The sequence below is a fragment of the Dermacentor andersoni genome, chromosome 6 (genome assembly GCF_023375885.2).
Source record: "Dermacentor andersoni chromosome 6, qqDerAnde1_hic_scaffold, whole genome shotgun sequence".
NCBI classification, from domain to species: domain Eukaryota; kingdom Metazoa; phylum Arthropoda; class Arachnida; order Ixodida; family Ixodidae; genus Dermacentor; species Dermacentor andersoni.
In genome coordinates, this window is record NC_092819.1 from 147,880,610 (window position 1) to 147,907,055 (window position 26,446).

At 47.6% G+C, this 26,446-nt stretch overlaps 1 protein-coding gene across 1 annotated transcript in view; it reads left to right on the forward strand.

The window, feature by feature from the left end:
- LOC126523642 (uncharacterized) overlaps nucleotides 1–26,446 on the forward strand; it is a 265,996-nt gene that overhangs the window by 215,323 nt on the left and 24,227 nt on the right. The window contains exons 35-39 of the mRNA XM_050172240.3: nucleotides 11,177–11,299; nucleotides 12,748–12,838; nucleotides 14,813–14,899; nucleotides 22,577–22,762; nucleotides 25,799–25,888. Coding sequence (XP_050028197.1) covers nucleotides 11,177–11,299; nucleotides 12,748–12,838; nucleotides 14,813–14,899; nucleotides 22,577–22,762; nucleotides 25,799–25,888 — 577 coding nt within the window. The remainder of the gene's footprint in view (nucleotides 1–11,176; nucleotides 11,300–12,747; nucleotides 12,839–14,812; nucleotides 14,900–22,576; nucleotides 22,763–25,798; nucleotides 25,889–26,446) is intronic.

Sequence of the window (26,446 nt, forward strand, 5' to 3'; positions counted from 1 at the left end):
GGTTAACTTCCTTGCCGCAGAGGATCGCCAGGGCCTGCTGGCAACGGAGCCCTTAGCAAAGGCTCTCACGGCCGCCCTCGAGTCATTGTGTATTCTGGTTCTCTTGCCATACAGGAGTGCCAAGGCGATGGCTACCTGTTCAGCCGTCTATGCGCGATGGTGCGAAACATTAGTGCATTCACACCTCTATTTCTCTACGGGGCACTGGGCAGGCAGTACAGCTGGGCTGGCCTCAGAGTCCACCCTGGCACAATCTCAGTGGGCACGCCCAGTCCATGCATTCCCTTCTCCCCCTTTCCCTGTGGCACGCTGCTAGCTGGCAGCTGGGCATGGCCTCCGAGATCACGTTGGCGTTGGTATGATCTTGGGGGCCGTGTGCTGGTTGAGCCAAGCCTGCGCAGAAAAATTCGCTTACCTCCTCGATCACCTGCAGGAGAGCTGTGTTGTGTGCCACGTGCTGCTCGACCACGTCAAGCTAAATGGAAAGCGGATGCGGAAGGCCATCACAATGCAATAGAAGGCAGCTATCTAAAGGCTGTTGCACCAGTTGCTAAGAAGTCATGTGACATGCTGAAGATTTTTTTGTTATTTTATTCAAATGTCATTGCATGCATGGCCGTGTGGCTAGTGGCTCTGCGGGCTGCAAGGCTGTCTTCTTATTTAGTACATATCTACAATTGTGCACCCCATTGGAAGAAAAATTCCAGTAAATGTCAACAATGGATATGACAAAGTAACAGATATAACAAAGTACTAATTTCGGCAGTCCCTTTAACTTGGTCTGTAAATGCTAAGCATAATATTTGCGCAAACCTCAAAGGTAGCTTCGCCTAACACTGATTCCCGCGTAGACGAGGGATCTGCCAAACTTTTCTTTCTCCCGCGTATTTCCTCCCATGACTGTCCTTCATTTGGGTCACCTGATAGACCAGACCACTTGAAAGACTGAGCTACAATTTCTTCGTTAAAGTCTGTCTACACCACTTCCATAAATGGAAGCTAAGCAGCGGAGAAATGGGACGAGAGAAAGAAACAGACAGAAAATGGCACTGTGTTTCTGGTAAAGCTGAAGTTGCCTCATGAAAGAATTGAGGCATTTTATACTGGTAACTTGTTATGAGCGTAAACTGAGATGCGTGAAGTGGTTGAAATGCATGTTCAAAGCATTGTTACTAGAAAAAAGAATTGCAGTATCGCATTCTGTCGGAATGTAAGCAAGACTGTGCTGTAAACCTGCAAAAGTGCATTACAGGCAGGAAAGACTTGCAAAGACACAGGTAAAAGGAACACAATGCACTGCTTTTTACCTGTGTCAATGCTCCTGTCCTGTCAGTAACGCGCTTTTGCAAGTTTACTATGAATTACCTACTCGCACAGGTTAACGCGATGTTTTAACATCATTGTGCTGTCAAATAAAGGCATCACTGTGTCAGATATGCTCATACATGCTACAAACATTAGGTATGACCATTTGAAAGCAAACAACAGATTTTTCATATCAAACAGGAAATGTACAGTAGCATATCGTCTGGAGAAATATGTTCTGGTGAACAGGAGTTCTGTTTGCCAAGAAATATATGCAGAGGTGCAAGCACTTAATGTGTTACATTGCCTTAAAGGGAAGCTGAAACACTTTTCGAAAAAAATGAGTTCTCTGTGGCATTCTACAGTTTTGAGTCCCCTGAACACAAATATCTGGTTCAAAAGGGGCGGAAACAAATGCAAGCGGCTGTTTTTTCAAGAAAACGCGCACCAGCGCCTCAGGGCCTCGCGCGAACGCCGCTGTTGCCCGTGATTGGTTGGGGCCGCTGTGACGTCATTCGCGGCAGTCGCCGGTTGGCGCCCCCATTTCAGAGCGTAGCACGCTGTTCTGTTCTGGTTTCATAGCTGAGTTGTAAGCATTATGGAACGTTCTCGCTTTCTCGGACAGCTTGTATTTTCGCCGTACATGTTTGAACCGACAGCCGACACGAAAAACGATGGCGGCAACGGCGGCAACGACGATGTTGAGTGTGCCAACAGCGAGAGCGATGTGTGCACCTTCTTGCGTGTTGGAAATCTTAGCTGGTACGTATGTTTTTTTTTTCGTCTAGCTGCACGTTCCAATGACGGGTGAAAAAATGCGCTAAAGTGTCACTGGGAACTTGCTGCTGGAAGAATGCCGAAGCACTAACTTCTCATTAGATTGTAAACACGGGTGCAATTCCGCGATGTCATTTATTTATTTATTTATTTATTTATTCATTTCCTCAAAGGTCCCCACCCCTGCTACATCCCTATGTTAGGCTGCAGTATATGTATTTATTTATTTGTTAGTTATTTATTTCCGCAAAGGTCTCTGTTGAGACATTACGTGATGGAGTGGGGAGTTAGTGACAAAGATAGGTACTACAAATTACAAAGGGATATTTTCGATGAGTCGCTTGAATGCAAGTGGGTCGATGATAGTGGCAACTTCGGCAGGCAGGCCATTCCAGTCTCGCGTTGTGCGCAGAAAAAATGATTGCTGAAAAGTAACACCTTGAAAAGCACCTTGCCGCTGCTCTTCTAAAGTCCCGTGGTTTTCTGAGTGTTGATACACGATTGCGAACGTAAGTGCCGCGTTTCAAAGCGCGCACATGCAGTGCTGCGAGGTACAGTCATGGAAGTTGCTTATCATACACTTCTAGAGATGGCCAGAGGTATTATATGTGCAATATACATACTATGGTTCGACGGCTTTGCGATTGTGGCTCGATCAAGAATCGGTATACGTGCTGCATGATAGTGTTGACATAGAGATATTAGTAAGTTTTAGCACCGCTGTGTGGTAAACACGATAACTGCAACTGTACGTCGAATGTCACTAGGCAAGCCTATACTCCATCTCATACCTCAGGTGCAACGCTGTGGAAGCTACGCACGAAGTCCGGTCACCAAAATTTATTACTGCGCGCGTTTCCGTCTATGCTTCAAAGCGTGCCAGCGGCGTCTGCTCGCGCGAGCATGCACGTGAAGCTGCCGCGACGGGCCGCTTCACGAAAGAACAGTTTACGAAAATCGCAAAAGAAAACAAACGTGAGCGGCGGTGGCGGCAGATCTCTCGTAGCGTCGTTCAGTAAAGCGCAGGACGGAAAGAGGCATGCCAGCACATGCCAGCACGCCGGTCCGGCAGCTCGGTCCCTGCGAATGACGTCACTCTCGCCAGTTCTCTCCTCTGGCAACCACCTCACCCGGCGCTCCGGGAAGCGATGGGGGCGTGTCCGCGGGGGTGATTTAGAAAGCGATTTCGGCCCCTTATATTAACAAAACGAAGAAAAAAATTTCGGAACCGTAAATTATTAGGTCTGTTCTTCCCAATCCCAGCAATTCATAGAAATTGAAAACCGTTTCAGCTTTCCTTTAATAGTGAATGTAGCAGCTAGCTTTTCCCATTGTTTGGATGTGGTTGATGGCTACTGGATTAACTGCGCAATGCTAGTTTCAGTTTTGAGGAGGTGCCAGCGACGTTTAAACAACATAGCTCTTACTGCTCCTATTGGTGGCAAAATAATACACATTGATGTAGAAGGAGTGCGAATTATTGACCAACGAATTGTAGGGAGTCCAAAATTTCAGTTGTCCTTACGTTGGTCACCTACGAGGCGACCTATGTCATGGGCTACCTATGGCCTCCCCACTTGCCTATGAGGTGAGTGGTGAGGTCTCGGAGCTGTCCAGGTCTGTAAAATCAATAACATTTTTGCCTGCTTGAGCCTTTGCCACTGCTTTTTAAGGTTGGCTTTCTGGATAGAAGACAAACGTAGCAAAAATTATATTTCAGGTCCTGCCTCTTTCTGAAAATTTTCTTCATAGCTTGCTTCTGTGGTTCCATTTATAGACAGGTGCGAAAATTTTGGTTCTGATTAACAAAATTTTCTTTGCACTACCCAAATACAAGATAAACCAATTAGAGGCTGTTCTCTTTAACCCTTTCAGGGTCAATGATGTAAATATACGGCGCCGCGAACAAGTCCGAAATGGTTGATGCCCTATATTTACGGCACCGTCTGTATGTTTAAAAAGCGCGCCAATTTCCAAACTTTTTCTTTCCTGGCATGTGGTGCCGCGATGTAGGAATACAGGGAATTTTTTTTTCTCGCACCTCCCTCTCTCGGTTTTTGTTGCATGGTTTGTTTTAGAGCTAGTTTGCTCCGGCGTGTCTAATATTACCGCTCGCGCACTGGCGCGTGCGCGGGCGGGCAGCGGCTTGGGTTTTATTTCGCGGCCGGTTTCAGCTTCTTGCACTCGCAGAACTGATGGCTATCTCGTTACTAATCGCTCAAAGGGTGACCGCCTGTTTCTCGCTCGTTTAGTGCTTACAGAGGTGCGCATAGCAAGGATGCCGCCGTGCATGCATTTCCTTCTTCTTTTTCTTTTGGAGACTCGCGAAAACTAATTGCCTCTGGTGGACGATAATGTCACGTGGTGGTGACGTTGAATAACACAGTAGCAATACTGTGAACGACAAAACAAACTTTTATTGGGCGAACCTGTGCCCACAAAACAGGCTACACTTATAGCACAACGATAGCGGCGAACACGCTCGGCGATCGTCGAAAAATCTGATCAGCGGGTCAAGCGCGTGGGCTTTTATAGAGCAGTCGTCGAATGTTCCAGACTAATCATTCGGACCCGCGTGCCTTCCACAAAGTTCTACACCATTCGCGTTACGCGATGACATCAGATAACACAAGGTTCGGCGACAACAGAAAGCCGGGTAGAAGCATCGATAACTTTCCAGAAACTGCAGGCGCGTTCCGCGCTGCGCGGTTACAGTTGTTAAGCGGCGAAACCTGGTCGCCCGATAAAGATAAGTACACGTGTCAATACCCCCCTCTTAAAAAGCATCGACCCGATGCTGCAAACAAACGAAGGTAGTAAACAAAAGCACTCGTAGCAAAGAAAAGAACAAACATTACGAAGTTCGTCAGCGTCCGTAAAAGGGTTTAAGGCGCACCACGTGGACCACTTCAGATCGTGCGCGGCGCCGCTGTGAATGCGAAATGCCGTCTGGCACGACCTCATAGTCCAAAGCGCCAATGCGTCGGATGACCTTGTAGGGTCCGAAATAGCGTCGGAGTAGTTTTTCACTGAGTCCTCGTCGGCGTATCGGTGTCCAGACCCAAACACGGTCGCCAGGCTGGTACTCGACGAAGCGTCGTCGGAGGTTGTAGTGTCGGCTGTCGGTCCTCTGCTGGCTCTTGATTCGCAGGCGGGCGAGCTGTCGGGCTTCTTCGGCGCGCTGGAGATAGCTAGCGACGTCAACATTCTCTTCGGCAGTTACGTGCGGCAGCATGACGTCAAGCGTCGTCGTCGGGTTCCTGCCGTAAACCAGCTTAAACGGCGTGATCTGTGTTGTTTCTTGCACCGCCGTGTTGTAAGCGAAGGTTACATACGGCAGGACCGCGTCCCACGTCTTGTGCTCAACGTCGACGTACATCGCTAGCATGTCGGCGAGGGTCTTATTCAGGCGCTCCGTGAGACCATTAGTTTGCGGATGGTAGGCAGTTGTCCTCCTGTGGCTTGTCTGGCTATATTGCAGAATGGCTTGGGTGAGCTCTGCTGTAAAAGCCGTTCCTCTGTCGGTGATGAGGACCTCTGGGGCGCCATGTCGCAGCAGGATGTTCTCGACGAAAAATTTCGCCACCTCGGCTGCGCTGCCTTTCGGTAGAGCTTTTGTTTCAGCGAAGCGGGTCAGATAGTCCGTCGCCACGACGATCCACTTATTCCCGGATGTTGACGTCGGAAACGGCCCCAACAAATCCATCCCAATCTGCTCGAATGGTCGACGAGGAGGTTCGATCGGCTGTAGTAACCCTGCTGGCCTTGTCGGTGGTGTCTTGCGTCGTTGACAGTCTCGGCATGTCTTGACGTAACGGGCGACGTCGGCGGTAAGACGCGGCCAGTAATACCTTTCATGTATCCTCGACAGCGTCCGGGAGAATCCGAGGTGCCCAGCAGTTGGATCGTCGTGTAAGGCGTGCAGTACTTCTGGACGCAGCGCCGACGGAACAACAAGAAGGTAGTTGGCGCGGACTGGTGAAAAGTTTTTCTTCACGAGTAGGTTGTTTTGAAGCGTGAACGAAGATAATCCACGCTTAAATGCCCTAGGGACAACGTCGGTGTGCCCTTCCAAATACTCGACAAGGGCTTTTAGCTCCGGGTCCCCTCGTTGTTGGTCAGCGAAGTCTTCCGCGCTTATTATTCCAAGGAAGGCGTCGTCATCCTCATTATCTTGCGGCGGCGGGTCAATGGGGGCGCGTGATAGGCAATCGGCATCTGAGTGTTTTCGACCGGACTTGTATGTTACAGTGATGTCGTATTCTTGTAGTCTGAGGCTCCACCGTGCCAGCCGTCCTGAAGGGTCCTTTAAGTTAGCTAGCCAACACAACGCGTGATGGTCGCTGACCACTCTGAATGGCCTGCCATATAGGTAGGGGCGAAATTTCGCTGTAGCCCAAACGATGGTGAGGCATTCCTTTTCCGTTGTGGAATAATTGCCTTCCGCTTTTGACAACGACCGGCTAGCGTAAGCTATCACGTGTTCATGTCCATCTTTTCTCTGGACTAGGACGGCACCGAGGCCTAGGCTACTGGCGTCAGTGTGGATTTCGGTATCGGCGAGCTCGTCGAAGTGCGCAAGTACGGGCGGCGACTGCATGCGTCGTTTGAGTTCTTCAAATGCGTCGGCCTGCGGCGTTTCCCACTTGAACTCGATGTCACATTTAGTTAGCTGTGTCAGCGGCTCAGCGATGCGTGAAAAGTCCTTGACAAATCGCCTGTAGTAGGCACACATGCCAAGAAATCTACGCACTGCCTTCTTGTCGGTGGGCTGCGGGAACTTTGCGATGGCAGCTGTCTTCTGCGGGTCGGGGCGGACACCAGACTTGCTGATGACGTGGCCTAGGAACAGAAGCTCATCGTAAGCGAAGCGGCACTTTTCTGGCTTCAGAGTGAGCCCTGATGACTTGATGGCCTCGAGTACTGTTGCAAGCCGCCTAAGGTGATCGTCGAAATTTTCGGCGAAGACAACGACGTCATCCAAGTAAACGAGACAGGTCTGCCACTTCAATCCTGCTAAAACCGTGTCCATCACGCGCTGGAACGTTGCTGGCGCCGAGCACAGTCCAAATGGCATAACCTTGAACTCGTATAGGCCGTCTGGGGTGATGAAGGCGGTCTTTTCGCGATCTCTTTCGTCGACTTCAATTTGCCAATAGCCAGACTTGAGGTCCATCGACGAGAAGTATTTAGCGTTGCAGAGCCGATCTAATGCGTCGTCTATCCGTGGGAGGGGGTATACATCCTTCTTCGTGATCTTGTTCAGTCGACGATAATCGACACAGAAACGTAGGGTTCCGTCCTTTTTCTTTACCAGGACAACAGGGGATGCCCACGGGCTTTTCGACGGCTGGATGATGTCGTCGCGCAGCATTTCGTCGACTTGTTCTCTTATAGCTTCACGTTCCCGCGTCGAAACTCGGTAAGGGCTCTGGCGTAGTGGTCGAGCGCATTCTTCGGTTATTATGCGATGCTTTGCGACTGGTGTTTGTCGAATCCTCGATGACGTCGAAAAGCAGCCTTTGTATCGTCGAAGCAGACTTCTGAGCTGTTGTTGCTTAATCACGGGGAGACTTGGACTTATGTCGAAGTCTGGCTCGAGAACTACGGTCGTCGGGGTAGATGCGACAGAATCCGAGAGGACAAAGGCATCGCTGGTTTCCACAATTTCCTCGATGTATGCGATCGTCGTGCCCTTGTTGATGTGCTTGAACTCCTTGCTGAAGTTTGTCAGCAACACTTTCGTGTTTCCTCCGTGCAGTCGAGCGATCCCTCTTGCGACGCAAATTTCACGGTCGAGCAGTAGACGTTGGTCGCCTTCGATCACGCCTTCTACGTCAGCGGGTGTTTCGGTGCCGACCAAAATAACAATGCTGGAGCGAGGCGGGATGCTCACTTGATCTTCAAGCACACTCAAGGCGTGGTGACTATGAGGGCTTTCCGGCGGTATCGCTTTATCTTCCGACAGCGTTATTGACTGTGACTTCAGGTCGATGATTGCGCCGTGTTGGTTCAGGAAGTCCATACCGAGAATGACGTCTCGTGAACACTGTTGGAGGATAACGAAAGTGGCAGGGTAAGTCCGGTCATGAATGGTTATTCTTGCCGTGCAGATTCCAGTCGGCGTGATGAGGTGTCCTCCTGCGGTGCGAATTTGAGGGCCTTCCCATGCAGTCTTAACCTTCTTCAACTGGGCGGCGATGTGTCCACTCATGACGGAGTAATCAGCCCCTGTGTCCACTAAGGCGGTAACTGCGTGGCCGTCGAGAAGCACGTCGAGGTCGGTGGTTCTTTGTCTGGCGTTGCAGTTGGGTCTTGGCGTCGGATCACGGCTGCGTCGTGTTGAACTGAAGCTTGAACGTCGCGTCGTCAAGTCGTCTTTCGTCGGTGTAGTCTTGGCTTTCTGACTTCGTCGGGACAGCGGCGTGTCGTCATTAGGTCGTCGAGATGGTTGCTTCGTCGTCTTCGTCGGCGGCGGAGGATCTTCGTCAGTTCGACGAACAGCAACCGCACCTCCATCGGTTGCTGCTTTTAGTTTTCCGGATATGGGCTGACGGACCGGCCGCGGGCTGGGCCAGTGTATGGTCGGCGCTGCGGCGACAGGTAGCGGCCTGGTGACGGCGAACGGGAAGCTCGTCGAGGGCTCCACTGAGTGGCGGCGAGGTAGTCGGCGATATCGCGAGGTCGTTCGCCAATCTGTGGCCGCGGCGCGTTAACGGCGAAACCTCGCAGTCCCATCTCCCGGTATGGGCATCGGCGGTACACATGGCCGGCTTCCCCGCAGTGGTAGCAGAGCGGGCGGTGGTCAGGAGCGCGCCAAACGTCTGTCTTCCTCGGGTAGCTGCGCTGGGCGACGGGTGGTCGTGCTGGCGGCGGCGGCGGCGGCGGACGACGGAATTGCGGTGTGACAGGGCCCTGGCGCGGTCGCGGAGGGGGACCTTGACGGCGTGCGACGGCGGCGTAGGTCATCGCTTGCGGCTCAGGCTGCGGCGATTCAGGGGCTACTCCAAGTTGTTGTTGGAGTTCCTCACGCACGGCATCGGCAATCGAAGCCACTTGAGGCTGTGCTGATGGGAACAGCTTTTGTAGCTCCTCCCGCACGACAGCTCGGATAGTCTCGCGTAGGTCGTCGGTGGCCAGTGACTGAACTCCGGCGTAGTTTGTCGCGTTCGTGCGGCGGTCGAATTGCCGGTTTCGCATCTCGAGTGTCTTCTCGATGCTGGTGGCCTCGCGAAGAAACTCGTCGACGGTCTTCGGTGGGCTTCGTACCATCCCGGCAAAAAGTTCCTCCTTCACACCACGCATGAGTAGGCGGACTTTCTTTTCCTCGGACATTTCCGGATCGGCGTGGCGGAATAGGCGGCTCATTTCTTCTGTAAAAATCGCGGTGGTCTCATTTGGTAGTTGCACCCGGGTTTCTAATAGCGCTTGGGCTCGTTCTCGGCGTACGACGCTTGCGAATGTCTGCAGGAAGCCGCTTCGGAACAGCTCCCAGGTCGTCAAGGTGGCTTCTCGGTTCTCGAACCACGTCCTGGCAGCGTCTTCCAATGCGAAGAAGACATGTCGCAGTTTGTCGTCGCTGTTCCAGTTGTTAAAAGCAGCGACCCTCTCGTATGTCTCAAGCCAGCTTTCCGGGTCCTCGAACGTTGAACCGCGGAACGTCGGAGGCTCCCTAGGCTGCTGCAGCACGATGGGAGATGCTGGGGCTGCCATTGGGGTGGACTTGGTGGTGATCTTCCTGGTTTCAGGCAAAAGTCCGTGCTCCGGGGGCAGTTGTTGAAGACGGCGGCTTGCTCGATGATCCGGGACTACGTTGGTGCTGTCTTTGAGGTCCGGGCTTGGATCACGGTTTGTCGGGGGCGTCCGGTACATGAACGCACACGCACCTCCACCAGATGTCACGTGGTGGTGACGTTGAATAACACAGTAGCAATACTGTGAACGACAAAACAAACTTTTATTGGGCGAACCTGTGCCCACAAAACAGGCTACACTTATAGCACAACGATAGCGGCGAACACGCTCGGCGATCGTCGAAAAATCTTATCAGCGGGTCAAGCGCGTGGGCTTTTATAGAGCAGTCGTCGAATGTTCCAGACTAATCATTCGGACCCGCGTGCCTTCCACAAAGTTCTACACCATTCGCGTTACGCGATGACATCAGATAACACAAGGTTCGGCGACAACAGAAAGCCGGGTAGAAGCATCGATAACTTTCCAGAAACTGCAGGCGCGTTCCGCGCTGCGCGGTTACAGTTGTTAAGCGGCGAAACCTGGTCGCCCGATAAAGATAAGTACACGTGTCAATAAGATGAAGATCAGTGGAAGATTGTGACATGTTTTGCTTTTTCGACGGGCACACAACCACACAGTTTTCTTGAGTGCGCTCACCTACGCAGTTAGATTACTCTAGAGACGTAAATATTATTGTAAGAGCAGGAACATTTGACACTTGCGAAATATTCTCGTGTGCACATTTTCTAAGCCTTGAACTATGTGCACAACAATGCATCAAATTTTTAATTCTTCTAAGTTTATTTCCTTTTTTTATTGTTGTTATTCATAAATAAACAATATATATATATACCAACGCAAAATATTTTTTTCTCACTTTACGACCACCCTAGAAGAATTATGGTAATTTTTTTTCTAAATAGGTCCCTCGGAAGAATTGGAATCTGCAATAAAAAAAAATCGACCCTGGGTGGTTGCATATGGCGAAAAAAATCGACCCCGAAAGCGCTAAGTGGCAATTCCACTTCAAGCAATTTAAATTTACTGAGATTCTACTGCACTTGCTTCTTGCAGCGAAATAAACAACTGTTGTATTACACTTTCTTGATCAAGAGGAATAGTACTTAATACGCCATGAATTGTTCACCTTGCAAAAATTGTTACTACAGTTGCTGTTTTTGAAATATTTATGTCCCCCTTGACATCAGTGCCACATGTGGTACGTGGCACCAGTAAAGTGCTCGACAGAAGGCCCGTTCATCATGGCTAGCGACAGTTTCGTTCTGTCAGGACTGTAATTGCTCTATTTAGACAAGGATATCGTCGCCACAATACCCCTGCATGTTGCATTATGGTGCAGGGGCTTCATGAAGTACAAGCGTGAGACGGAGCCGTATCGGCCAGCAATGCAGCGTATGCAGGACTGGAAGGAGATCTACAATCGGCAAGGAGTCCGCAAGAACATCCGCGTACAGGCTGCCAGGTGGGAATCTTTGAACAAACAGACCTCGTTACCATCTTTTGTGCTCTTGGAATTCCTAGTGGTGGCTGTTATGGTTTCAGCTTTGTGCTTTGGCATCAGCCCACAAAAACTAGCTTTCTTACACGAACTGTGTAGTTGCCTTAGGTTTCTGCATATATTCTTTGTATAAATGTATCATCGACATTCGTAGCATTTGTGAAGCACTTAAAAAATTCAAATGCAAACATATTTTTTTAAACAAGCGTGTTTAATGTTTTGATTTGTAAGCAGTTCCGTAGTAAAATTAATCCCAAAGAGGCACCAACAGGTGACTCCAATGTAAAGGAAGTCCAAAGACTTTAACAAAAGCAAATATACACATTAACTTATAAGCAATGCTACTATGCTACAGTGAAGTTATAAGGGTAAACAAAACTACGCCAGATACATACATATTTCGATGCCAGTTCGTAAAACAAGTTAATAAAGCACAATCGCCCTTTAGGAGTAGGATCTCTGTGCCACACAATGGAACCAAATGCTTGTCTACAAAGTTTTGCGAATGCTAAACGAAACCGAAGGGCCAGCGTTCATCTGGAGCTCCCATCGTGGTGTGTTTTGTAGATTGACTGTGGCTTTGCAATGCAAAACTTCGTTATCATTTTTTTTAGAATGCAGGCTAGTTGATATTTTGATGCAATGATTCTGGATACAGTCGAACCTTGTTTTAGCAAAGTCAAATTCAATACGAAAGCACCTTCCTCATATTCTATATTTTTTATAAGCATGTGGTTATCACATGGCGATATTAATTGTAAATATTTTAGGATTACTTTGTTATAGGCTATATTTTGTTACATCCATGTTCATTATGTCAAGGTTTGACTGTAGTGAACAAAAATGAAATGTCACATGATTACCATACTCCCTAATACAAAATTTAATGCAGCTTTATGCGTGTTTTCATTTCACCATATATTGAGGCAAATAATTTGTGACCAAAATCACCGCACCGGCTGGCTATCAGCACCTTCATAGAGGGAGGGGCAGTGTGGGAACGCTGGCATGATGAGTGGCATTGGAGCCAGCTGTGCAAGATGACGATGACGAACATGCGAGCAGTGGCATGAGCTCGTTCGCGCAGTTACCCTGACGCTCAGTCAAGGAACGGCCGCCTAAGAGCTGTGCTCTGAAAGAACGAGGGCCGGACTAAGCACATATAGAGAGGCAGGTTCAAGTAAGCTGCTCTACACAGGTTACTGGAAAGCAAAACTAATGGTAGATGGAACAAGACATGTATTGGAAGCATCATTCCGTCTGCCGTTTTGTCTTGTTTTCCACTAACCTGTGTAGTGCAATTTACTCGGATATATATGAAAGATAGATTAGCTCTTCTACAAGCCTTAATATAAAGGCAGAGCTTTATAAATGTGGGGAAGTCAAGTATGCTACACAAATGACATCCACAGGTGCATGGAGTGTGGTGTTCCATTCTGCCAGTCATCTCATGGCTGCCCCCTGGGCAACATCATCCCCAAGTGGAATGACCTCGTCTTCCGGGTGAGAGGCACAATTCTGAGACGCTCTAGTGTTGTGCACATTCATTCCAGTGCTGTTCTGTGCACTCCACTGCCTCATATTAGCTATCTTATTATGCATTGTGATCATATCTTGTGGTCTATTTTGCCTAATGAAGAGCTGTGAAATTGATACATAGCTGTCTCATACAGCAGAAATTTAAGTGTCTGTCACCTCCAAACTTCGCTTTGGAGAAAGTAAGTTGGGCCACTCTAGGTGTACTCCAGTCAGTGAGAATCTGAAAATAAAGCATCAAATGCAGTACTTTCTTTCTTTCTCAGATAATTGGTACAGATGTGCTAGTCAATTGTGCTTCGATCCTAAAATTGGCTTTCTTCAGATAATTCGAACATGACCAGTCAGCATGGACGCACCTGACCCGCTAGGGTAACCCCATAAGCGTCCCCTTTACTGGCAGCATCTAGTGAATGCATTCATCACACGTCATCCCCTATCGAAAACACCTATTTTTGGCCTGCCCTAGTAGGATTTTAAAGTGATAACTGAGGCTCACAATGTCTGATTACAGTATTTATCTGATTCTAAGACATGTATTTTCTTCTTTCTTATTTTTTAACATGGGGCCAGAGGACTCAATTCCAAAACCGCCGTTGCGGGGGTTTGTGAGCTTTACCGCATAATACGGATGTACTGTGGCAAAGCAGACTAAAAAATGCGTATTGGACCACCGTCTATTTTTCTTGGAGAATAATCAGTTGTGCGTTAGACCTCTGCCTTGTTTAGGAGCCTTAATGTAATTTATATGTTAGTTTTTTACTTTGGACACATAGCAAGTGGGTGCGTGTTTGATTCTGGGGCATGTGAGAATTAGGAAAATATTGCCAAATGAATCAGCAGCATGTTCCGGCATTTTTTCTGCATCTTGTTAAATTGGATCCAATGAATAATTCGATCAAATTTGCTGGTCCCTTCATGCTCGAATCGATGAAAGTCAACTGTATAGAAGTGAAAGAACAGCTCCCCTGATGGACATACCCATCATTAGCTGAAATAGTGATTGCATAAGCACATGTCTCCTTGAATGCGTGCAGCAGTGCTGCCAATTTACTACCAATAAAATTATTGCTGCCAATAAAATTATTGCTGCCAATAAAATTATTGCTGCCAATAAAATTATTCCTGCCAATAAAATTATTGCTGCCAATAAAATTAGAGACCTACCATTGCATGAGTAGGGGTCCATGTCATTTACTTTTTCCTGTTGTTATCTCATGGAATCATGTGTTGGCACACACACACACGCCACTGTTGACTTCGGTTTCCCACATATAGGCTATTGCATGTTGTACGGGCTTCCGAAGAACTGGTTTGCAATAGGCTATTATAATCTGCAAAAAGAATTTGTTTCCAAAAGTAACTTTGATTCAGCGGCACTGTCCACTTTAAATAAAGGCCATATTGTCTATAAGATCGCTTTCACTGCTTCCAGTACTTAACTCTGCAGCTCCAGAAAGGCTTGGCCACTTAGTGGCAGGGTGAGGTTGTGAAGAGGGGGGTGGGAGGCAAAGGAAAGATCAACAAGGGAGCCTTACCCATCCTTGAGCTGCTTGGACAAGTATTTGTTAGTGGCAGAGTCAACACTCCCGCTTTCAGCGCAGTCATCATGTAGACCAGTTACAAGATTTTTGCTGATTTCAGAACTGTCCTAGACTTGACGGAACTTGCAGCACATTTGTTATTGCCTATTTAAACGCTTTAACTGTTTCCAGAAGTGCCGTGGCTCTTATGAACTTCCTATCTACTGGCTAGCTGTCATTTGCAAAAACACTTTACTAATATATTTCCAGAACCGTACTGGACTTAGGGCACTTTCCATGAGCAGGCTATATGTAAACAAGTCTTTTACCATTTGCAAGACCGTTCAAAGTTCAGTGGCTACTCCGTACAATGACTACACCTACTCTTCTCCACACTTCCTCTCCTTTCCCTGTGCAGCAAGACTGGAAGGAGGCCCTGGCCCAACTGCTGCAAACAAACAACTTCCCAGAGTTCACTGGCCGAGTATGTCCAGCTCCGTGCGAGGTGAGTATGGATGTTGATTTGAATTAAATTCTGCTTGAACCGAACATACAAGGAAGGAGTAATTGCAGTTGCTAGTGCCTAAGGTGGCCAGGTGTCCCAATTCAGGCGGTACTCGCGCTGCTTTTATGGATTCCACCTTGCTGTTACGGTGATGATTTGTCTCGTCTCAGTTTCCCGACTCTGCCAGCACCTAGGTAGAATTTAGATTTTGCAAGAGTGAGGTGATATCGTAGCAGTAGCAATTTAAAACATGAGCACTGACATGAGATGTAGCTCAGCTTTAGGCAGCATTGTCCTGCTAAATTGTGAGTGAGTGAAAAGGGAAAAGTAATTGGTACACATCTTGCTCATTCCAATTTCAAAGTGCGATGTCCTCAATTGTTGTGCAGCCAGATTCTAAACATGCCATAATTTTAAAAATTCAGCTTTGGGGTCTGCATTGCACTAATGCCACAAATGCTCAGGGATGCAGAAATGCAAGAAAGTGCACTGTTCAGCTTCACCTTGTCCACTTTCTTTTCTATTATGAGACCAAACTTTGTAGGATACAAAGTGCCAACTGAAGAGTGGGCAAACTCAGGGTTTGGGTGCTTAAACAACAATAGTACGAGTGCGTTTTTGATGTGAGCAGTGTGTGAGTGTTTATTATGCCAAGTTTACTTTTCGTCACCATTTTTGCTCACACTATTAAGTGGTTACAGTCAAAGTTTTGGTTTGACTCTTCATTTGACATGCTTCTGCATAAATTTTTGTGCTGTTCTACTATACTTGAACCTCGTTATGAGGTGGGCCATAATGAAGTAAATTAAATTTGCAATTCCCCTTTATATCCCCATAGAGATTCATGTATTTAAAGCTACATCTTGACAAAGTTAGATTACTCTTCCAATAGATATAACGAACTAGATTTGTCTCTGAAATAAAAAATACTGACTGTTGTGCACCAAACTAATTGCTTTCTGCTGGGTTTCGCATTCGTTCGGCATGGCAGTTCAATATTGCGGCGTTGAATACGCAGTCGCCGCCATACATGTGGTAGCCTTGCACAAACAGCACTTCTTGCTTGTTGCATCTGTCTAGCGGCGGCGCGTAGCTAGCGAAGCTAGGCGCAGCCTCCGCGATCACCATCTCAAAGGCCCTGCCTATCTGCACGGAACCACAAATCAATGATGCTTGCATGCAGTGTGCTAAAAACCAGTGCCTCCACTTACCTCCCTCACTGCGGTCCATCGTGCCATGCTGATGCAGCTAAGCATGACCTCCAAGATTGCGTGAAACAGGCATGAGCCAGCGAAGCCAAGCCGACACGCTCACACAGCGGAGCTGCATGGTGACGTGAAAGCGGCAGATCATGGTAGTTTCACTTTCAAGGGCTGAATGCATCAGCGTATACGTTCGTGCTTCTAGTGCTGTGCCGACCTCTGTCAGCCATGTACTTCGACGAGTTTTCGAAACTTCACGAAAGTGAAACTATCTCCGAAAATTATGGAGGTCGCCAGAGAATACCGCCCCAGCTGCGTACATAGTTGGTGCACCGTGTTGTGTGCCATGTACTGCTCCAACCTGACGGACTTCGTTCGCATAATGGCAAGCTAGCTGTTCCCTTCGACCAGGTTGCTGTTTTGCCAGTTTCATGACAATATCAGTGAGCAAAGTGGAAAGCGGAAGCAAAAACCCATCACACTGGAACATAAGGATGCTATTGTAATGGCTGTCGCGTCATGTACTAAAAGTCGCATGTTACACACGCCAGAAAGTCTTTCGCTGTATTTTTATTGAATTTTCATCACATATGCAGCAGCGTAGCAGTTCCACAGTACATGGAACCGTAGCCTCCTATGCATGTTCAAAGTCATGCACACCATTGGACATATACTGCAGTAAGGGCAGTAGTCAGTATAATGAAGTAATGGATATGACGAAGTAATTTCGGCTTATCGTTCAACTTCATTATAACAATTTTTGAGTGCACTTCATAAATTGCCATTGCTATTTCGGTTCCCTACAGTAAACTCAAGGTTGAACACATGCACACATGATCCTTTTGAACAAAGAAAGATGACTATAATGCTTACTGTATTTATTCGAATTTATGCCGGCCTCGATTCTAAGACTACCCCTGAAAATTGTAAGGTCGAAAAGAAAAGAAAAGTGTCCTCAATGTAAGTCGAACGAAAACCTCAATTCAAATGAGAAAAAAAAACATGCAGCATCGTCGAGATGTTGCCCTTTCCGAATGCTTGCATTATCAGATCGGTGGTCATTTCACCATATGCCGCTGCGACTCGGTTCACTGCCTGTGTAGACATGTTTCACATTGAAGTAGACATGTCTCATGCCGAAGTAGGTAGGTGCCTGAACTTGTTCTGAGCAACACCGAAAATATTTGCGGCTTCCCTCCTCCACCTACACCTGTATAATCTGTTATGAACATTTCTGCTTCTCTTTGTGCTCTGTTAAAACCAGGAACATCTTTTTCCACCTCTCGGCATCAATCTTCCTGCGGTCCGTAGTGTCTGGCAGTTGTGGTCAAATCGAATCCTTGAACCTAACCCAACCCCATACTTCCTTCCAGTATGTTTTAAAAAATCGCAGCAGAACTTGACTCACAATGATTTTCAACAGTAATTTGAATACCAATCGAGCAATGTAGCGACAAGACTGTATTACCGAAATCACATTATTAGACACACGTAGTGGTAATTGTGTAGTGGCTTATGCCCCATACTCCAATATCGTCCCACTTTGCTATAGCACTCACTTGCCAAGGTCACCAATGAGCAGGAAGGCATGACTACAACTCTATGACACTGATGCAGTGACAATAAATTAACAAAGAACAAACAATATTGATGGAACAACAAAGGCGTGATGACAATGAGATGTCGATTTTTAAGGTATGGTGATGATATAATGACAGCAACATGACACTGAAGACATGAGGACACTGAGATTACAACTGTAATCATGTTGGATGGTGACAGTAGGATAACGATAAAATGATGAACAAGGAATGACATTGATGAATTGACGAAGGTGGTATGACGACTACGGCATGACAATTGGTTGACAATGCTTAAGTGATAACGATGGTGAAATGACAGCGTGATGACAATGGCATGACGACAATGGTATGATGAGGAATGCACAAAGAGGACTGTATGACGACGATGCAATGACGACAATGGCAAGACAACGGCGTGAGGACAATGGGATGACGATGAGAGTGTGATGACAATGGTGTGATCCTGAAACCTCTATGAAGACGATGGCTTGACAACGACGGCATGTGGAGAGTCGGATGATGTAGCTGGAGTGATGATGCTGGCACGCCAGTGACTGCATCATGACGAGGTCTAACAATGGAGATGTGGTAGTGACTGTCCGATGATGACAGCATGGCAAGGGCAGCACAATCACGATTCAATGACGGCAGTATGATTATAATGCAATGGTGGATAAAGATTGACGTTGATAGAATGACAGAGGTGGTATGACAATGATGGGGTGGCAACAATGGGATGATGTTGCCGAATTGATGACAATGACAAGAAAAAAAATTCACCGGCAGTTACGATACTTTCTAATGCGAAATTTGAGTACAGCTCTATACGTGGGTTCATTTCATGATATGTTGGTAGGCACGGACAATCCGTCTTGTGTGGTATGTTGCAAATGCTGCCAAGTGTCGTGCGACTGGCTTGCTAATCGGGAGATCATGAAAGGCATTGCGTGGGTAACGTGTGGGCACGATTCACAGCAGCTGCCACAGACAGGCCTCCCAGACAACGTGCGATACTCTGGCACCATCTCATAGCCATCGTCGATGCAGTCTGTCTTGCGCAGGACTGCGCTTTTCTTCTCATGCTCTTACCATGCCCTCCTGCTCCACTTTCCTCTTTGCACTCTTTGCTATCGCCTTCTTTCATCCGCCGCTATGCTCCAGGTTCACTCTTTCATCCTTCGCTGTGCTCGTTCACTCAGTTATGCTGATACTCACCGCAGGAACGGTGCCTAGGAGCTATGCTCTAAAAAAAAATTGGGCTCCAACCCACGCTGTGAAGGTGGTTGGCCAGCGAAACTGTCGTATCACCTGAGCCGATTGACCAATGTGAGGTAGCCTTGAACTGTGTCCTGCCGAGCCTTAGCACGATGCCATTGGGCATATTGACGTTCCTGTTCCTGTCACTGCTCATCGTGTTCGTGCTGTTCTTTGGTAGTCCTAACTATGCGCAACCTTTCCAAAGCACTACCACAACATAAATGAAATCAGTTGCTAAGTGGGTGCTTCTTTTACACATGAAAGTGTACTGACATCACTCCCTGCTTCGTATGCTACGGTTGCCACTTCCTGGCAACTGCACTTTATGCAACCGTCATCTTTACTGGGAAACGCTTGCCGCGAACGCTATGTGCGAAGGCAAGTTTTCTTGTTAATTTTTTTTTTCTTTCACCTACATGGCCTGCGCTGCCAGTGCCGTGGATGGATGGATGAATGGATGGATGGATGGATGGATGGATGGATGGATGGATGGATGGATGGATGTTATGAGCGTCCCCTTTGGAACGGGGCAGTGGGTTGCGCCACCAAGCTCTAGCTATTATACTGCCTAATGTCCTACCTAGGTTAAACAATGAAAAAAGAACAAAAAAAAAAAAACACTATGAACTACCACGCCCAAATTTTCTGATCCCCTATTGCGAACTGTGCGTTTGTACGTCTCCGTGTTTTATCGTTTCCCTACTTTTCTTCCACCAATCCTCCAATCGCCTCTTACTAATGTCTATTGTGGACATGTTTGCTTTACCACTACTCCCGCTGAACCCAACGGCTTCAAGGAGGCCAGTGGTACCTAAATCAGAGGCGAGGATGCACAGAGACGAGCGTCATCTGGTGGCGCTGCAAGGAACCCAGCGGCTCACACAGTGCGCGCCTTCCGCTGGGATTGGTTGAAGCGTCTTTCGGTGGAGACAAGAAATCCTGGGGTCCTAGTCATATACAGCTTCGCTGTAAAATGACTGCATGAGGGTAGTCGGATGACAAAGCTGGAATGCAACAACCACGACGGCATCACGACCCGGGACATGTACAGTGCAGTCCACTTATAACGATACCACATACAACGATATATCGGTTATAACGATGGGTCGACATGAGAGTGTCATTTTATGCATTAGGTCTATGGGGAAAAAAAACATTTATAACGATAGGTTATTCACCGCATATCGGATGTAACGATCAAAGTTTTGCAGTCTGGACGGCGTTTTTCGTGCCAAATAATCGTAACGTTTGCATTGCTTAGTTCCCTGAAACGAACAACGTCGAGACAAGGCGATGTTTACCTCCGTAAGTTCGTATCTGCCACCATTACCGCGCAGCGCGTCTCGCCCCGCCCGCGCACGAGTAGGCGCAGCCAACGTTGGTGCAGCGCGCCACAAGATGCCGCTAGCTGCTTCATGCGCGTCGGCCACAGTCACTTCGAAAGAGAGAGAAAGAAAAAAAGAAGCGACAAGCAAAGCGGCGCGGTGGCGCCCGTCCCGCGTCTCTCTCGCGATAGCAGGCTGACGCCACCGAAGCAGCGTGCAACCAACGGTTCAACCCAGTTCGAAGATGGCGCCGACAAAGTGCAAAGCTGTGTCGCTTGACACGAAGATGGATATTTTGCAGGACTCTCGATGCGGCTTCAAGGTGAGCGCCCTCGTGAAGAAGTATGAGCTCGTCCAGTTAACGATATCAACCATCTTGAAAACCGGGAGCACCGCGATTGTGAAGGCAGGAGCTATCAGCGGCCATTCCGATCAGCGGAAAAGGGGTTAGAGACCCTTTGTACGCTGATGTTGAAGAGGTGCTTTACCAGTGGTTCATCACCAATTGCTTCAAGAAGGCGGGCTTTGTGCGTAAGGACGAACTTCCCCAACCCGCTGAGACCGACCCGGTGGAAGTCGCTGACATAACCGAGCTCTGGGAGCTCGTTCCTACTGGTGACACAGGTGGTGTGTCGAAGGAGGAGTTTTTGACTGCAGACAGTGCTGCCTCGTTCTGCGATGAGGTCACCGACGATGTGATCGCCGAAGATGTGCTGTCTCGACAGACGCAAAGTTGTGCGACGGTGGCGACGGCATCAGCGACAGTGACAACGAGATCGACAGTGGCTCCTTGACCCCGACCACGATGTCCACGCAAAGTGCACTGTCGTCGATCGACTCCTTAATTGATTTTATGCATGCTAAAGGATTGCCGCCAGTGTTTGCGCAGCAGCTGGAATCCATGCACACCGCGGTTGTGAAGCTGAAGCTGCCACAAAAGCAAGTGCAGATTTCGGACTATTTCGGCGCGCCTAATCCTTGACACGGTCATTGGCGCTAGAAATAAAGCTTGTTTTTCACGGCCTACTGTATACATCATCTATTCTTTAGAGCAAGTAGCGAATTCGAGTTCAGAGCTGCAAAGGTAAAGAGCGCAAACGCGTTTAAAAAATTTTTTTTTTTTTTGATAACTGCAGTCCAGATATAGCGATCATTGGTTATAACGATCATATTTTTCGTCTTTCTCGATATCGTTATAAGTGGACTGCACTGTACCTAGTTGCCCAGTTGCCCAAGCTATTAGAAAACTGGGACCACTGGGTCGGAGTTCAAGACGTGGCGATGACAGTATGACAAGAGTCAGATCACGAAGCTGAAAAGACGATGATTGAATGATCATCACACCATCACTTTGGTGGTGTAATACCAAAAGGATTCACATACTGGAAAAGTTTGAAAACCACTGGGTTAGAGCACTGGGTTGCTGGGCTGGTGGAAGACAGAAGTTCGATCCCACCATCGGTCATGCATTTATTTATAACACTTCACTTACTTTGGAGATATCCGACAGAAAGTTCGGGTGTGTTGAGCATACGCGAGCGTATCACAGTGTGCACAAAATTGCAAAAGAGATGCGTGGTATAGAAACATACAGTGTAGAAGATCACCTGTGACGTACTTGTTGGCAGCTGTCAAGATGTCGCGATCGTTGCACTCTAAGTGTGCTATATAGCATACTTATAATAGAGTTAGCAGTGCTGAGCTCTAGCCTAGTTTTTCCTTCTTTCCGTAATATAGGCCCCAAATTTCACCTTGAAGTAGGAACTGGTGCAAAACTAATTTTGAATCCTTTATGTTCATACACAAGATGGCAAATTATAATGGAGAAAAATGGATGGAGACAAGAAAAGAGATGTCAGATGAGTGCTGTCATTGTTAGTGCTTGTCCGTTGTCGCTTTTCTATGGTCTGTTCATGCTTTTTGTACTGCGATTCATCGTGGTATCGAGCCAACAAGCCTAAACAGCGACAGTTCTCACATACAAGCAAACCAGATTTATGGTGTTTAAAAGCTTATTTTTCCAGAGAACACTGCTTATTCCTAGCTGCAGTATTGAGAAACTAAAGAACTCTGAAAATGAGAGAAGAAGGTGACACAAACAAATGTTCACTCAGAACTGGATATTTACTGCACAGAAGAAAAAAAAGTATGCAGTACGGACAATATTTCGCATGTTACGCAGAATTGTATATTTCCTTGTATGCAGGAAGAATTCACTCGTGAGAGAGTGCTTGTTTGTCTAATCTTCTTCATCCCAGTGCTCTCTCCATTTTCTCAATAGTGAACTATCTATCGTACTCCTTGCTGCAGGGATCCTGTGTGCTTGGCATAAACGAGCCAGCAGTGACCATCAAGAACATTGAGTGTGCCATCATCGACCATGCCTTTGAGCAAGGCTGGATTCATGCTGATCCACCATCGCAGCGTACAGGCAAGAAAGTTGCCATTGTGGGTGGTGGACCAGCCGGTTTGGCTGCAGCTGCTCAACTTAACAAGGTGTGTTCAAACCTGACATGCTGCGAATTAAAATTGACTACTACAAAGAGGCAATTCCCAATCTAATTGAAAGCTGTTGCACAAATTCTAGTGTCCACCATCGCTATGAATGCTGGCCTGCGAGGTTGTCATATTGTCTACAATTCTATATTTAATAATGGGAGACAGCCATTGCTAGAAATAATCCATTGAATGTGTGCCTGTGAGTGAGAGTGATTTATTTGGGTGAAATTGAAAAAAGTTTGTAAGCATGTTACTCTCCTTGGAGATGAAAGCCTCCTGCACGCTTGGTAATGCATTAAGTTGTGTGAGCGGAGGGGTCAGACTGCTTGCAAGACATAACGAGCCGTAGTGTGAAGTAAACGTGTGGCAAGCCATTGTCTGCAAGCTTTGGCCTCCACTCTACATTGCCGCCTTGCATCATCGGGCTGCTGCTTTTGCAGTTCAGCTTTTTCGGCTCGTTTTCTATGCTTAGCTGTGGCTTTGTGCACTCGTATAGCGAGGTCAGACTCACGCCTACAACATTTCTCTTTGGCTTTATATTGCATCCTCTCACCAGGGAAAAGCGGCACTTGCGGTTGAATGCCTTGCTCCTGCCACTTCGCACGTCGCACCTCGTTTCTCACTTGGCACACATACTTGACCATGGTGTACTTCTGAAGGGGGTATGCAATGCTTCATTAGTGGCTCGGATGCTTGTTTTGAGCTTTTTCTTTATTGAAATGTATGCTGTTGTGTGTGTTGCATGGGTGATTCCAATGAATGTATGCACTGTTTGCTTCACTTTGCTTCTGCCTTAAGGGGGCGTGAGCCATTGCATATTTTGCTTGCTTACGGGGGTATGAGCCATTGCATCTTTGCTTGCTTATGTGGTATGAGCCACTGCTGATGATATTTTTTTTACTACCCGACTTCCTCTAGTTCCCCCACCGCACTGCGCGCATTCCAATAATGTGTCGTGGGATGCGATAACGGCGTCGTTTCTGCCTGGCCACCTATGCGACTTCATGTGGCATCTAGGGTGGAAAGTGCTTCCAACTCGTAACACGCTAGAGCAGTGGGGTGTAGTCCCATCTTTGCTGTGTCCCAATTGCTCCCTTCAAAATCCAACAAACATGTGCTGCTGCAATGCGTCGTTGCCAGGGTATATTGGAGGGCCATGCACACTGGTTTCCGTGGCCTTGGAGTTAACCAGATTTATTACATCTGGTCGCTGCTCATATGGCTGCTTTGAGAGGCTTTTAATTGCTGCGGGGGCCTTTTGTCTATGGCGTAACCGGTGCGAGGCAGTTGCTGCGGGCCATTATCACTGCGCTCTGTTTCCACTTCTGGGGAGGCTTTACTTTGAGCTACTGTCGTTTCTGTCAGAGAGGTTATTCTTCCTTATGGAAGAAGAGTTCCTTTGACATTGGTAATGCTGTTTCCTGTCAGTGGCTGATGGATACGCAAGGCTTCATTTTGAACCAGCCTGGTTCTTGTAGCCAGGCCATCAGAAGTATTCATTGAATGTGCATAGAATGTAGGGGCCCGTGATTTCTGTGTGTGTGTGCTCTCCTATACATGGTCATTTTTGTATATAGACATCTCATAGCATCACTTCAAAATTATGTAAAGTGTCCCTGTCACATCATTATTGTACAGAACCATTGTGTACACTGTATATATTGAACATCATTTTCTACATGTGACAATTAGTTTGTGTGACTATGCCTTTCCGTGGGTCTATGTGGTTATCAGTTAGTGAGTGAGGACTCTGACACTACTTTGAAAACGTGCTCTGTATACAGTGCTTCGTTTTTTGTGTATGTTATTGTCCCCGTGGAATTGTGCCGTGATTGTGACTCAGTGTTCGTATCACCTCTTGTTGAAATAAACTTTTTCTAAACTCAAGAAATTTGTGGGGATTGAGGTAAGCCCTGGCCCATTTGCACGGGCATTCACCTGTTCTGTTGACCCTATGCCTTTTTCCTTTCCCCTCACGACGGTTGTCGGTGGTGGCTCGCTGCTGTAAGACCAAGCGTGGGGGAGATCGCTCTGGGAGAGCACTGGGTACATACAGGTTTTCCTCTCGCACACCGGCCCCTTTGTGTCTCGTACTTGAGCTCCCCTATGGTGTCCTTGCACATACAGCGAGTGTGTACCTTGTGCTGATCCTTTCCAGGAGCTAAACTGAAGACTGGTACCTAGTGCTCATGCGTGGTCATACTGTGCCGAGCTGCGCCTATTGTAGGTTCAAGCCGATGGAGATTGCCCAAGCTCTCGCGAGTGGGCCCATTGGTTATCGCGGGAGCAAGGAGCATAGCCATGGGAACTTTTTCTAGTGGCGTGTCGCAGGGAGCCTTTGCTCTCGCAGCGACGTGCTAGTGGCGCCCCTGTCTGTACTTTCTCTCTTGGTGTGGGAGCCCTTTGGTTCCCGCACCGCCCTGGGACCAGGCGTTTGTGCAGTGTTGGGCACCGCTGGAGACATTAAAGGGCTCGGCTAACTCGGGGCAATACCGTGTATTCTTGCGTGCGTAGCGCTCAGTAACCCCATTTTGCGGCCTGGGCGCTTGCGCAGCGGCACGCTAGAGTACCAAAGCGATGGTTGATGCAGCCCTGTGGCTCGTTAAGCTAGAACCCGCGATGGTCAGTGCTCCTGTGAGATACTAGACCCCCACAAATTCCATAAAGCCGAATCCAAAAATAGCATGCTTACAAATCCCACAAAGTTCCCTGCATGCTGTATTCCACACTTGGACACGAAGGACCCACTATTTGATGATTGTTTGATTTGTACAGATTGTGAGAGAAGCTATACTGGGGAGCGCTATATATATTTGAAAGTGTGATCACGTGGACCACATGGACCCAAAGCATGTTACGCAAGCATTCTCGCATTCGGCCTTCATCAGAATGCTAGCAAAGGGACTTACTTGCTATTTGATATTTTGCACAAAGCCCTTAATTGCGCATATGCTGTACTAAAACTGTCTCTTTCCCTTTTCCTGCGGGGCCCGGTGACTGAAAAGATTGTGTTTTGCTTGTTTGCTCTTTCAGGCTGGTCACGAGATCACCGTCTTTGAGAGGAATGACCGCGTCGGCGGCCTGTTGCAGTACGGCATACCTACCATGAAACTGGGAAAAGACGTGAGTGGTCATGTAAAATTTATGGGTGTGCACATGTGGCGAACTGCCTTACGGGACCCCTGAAGTCATGCTTGTCAAGGGAAGTAGCAAAAGGCGTAGGGCATACAGTAAAACCTCAGTAATTTGGATTTCGCAGGACCGAGGAAAGGTTAGAAATAACCAAATGTCAAATTATCGAGGGTACCAGGAGAGCAATAAACAAATGCCCACTAGTCCATCAAAATTCTATCCTCAAAGGGCCCCTCACCAGGCCCCAGTGTAAATTTTGGTTATGCTCTGGAAGCTGTAAAATGCTGTTTATGGAATGTTTTACCGAAATAATTTTCCAAAACAGTTAATTATTGGAAGAGATAGAAGAAATCGACTGTCCTTTTACCATGTCGTCAGGAGGCAAGCATCACTGTGAATTGAGACACTCGCTCTGTCTACCTTGACATAGTTTTCCCAGGTGGTGTTCCTTCCCTGCCTTCTCCCATACCGAAGCCAAGGCAGTTGAGCCCCGTCTCTCACTTTTTTTTTTGTTCTCCTTTTTTGTACTGCCGCACGTTCCACATTGGT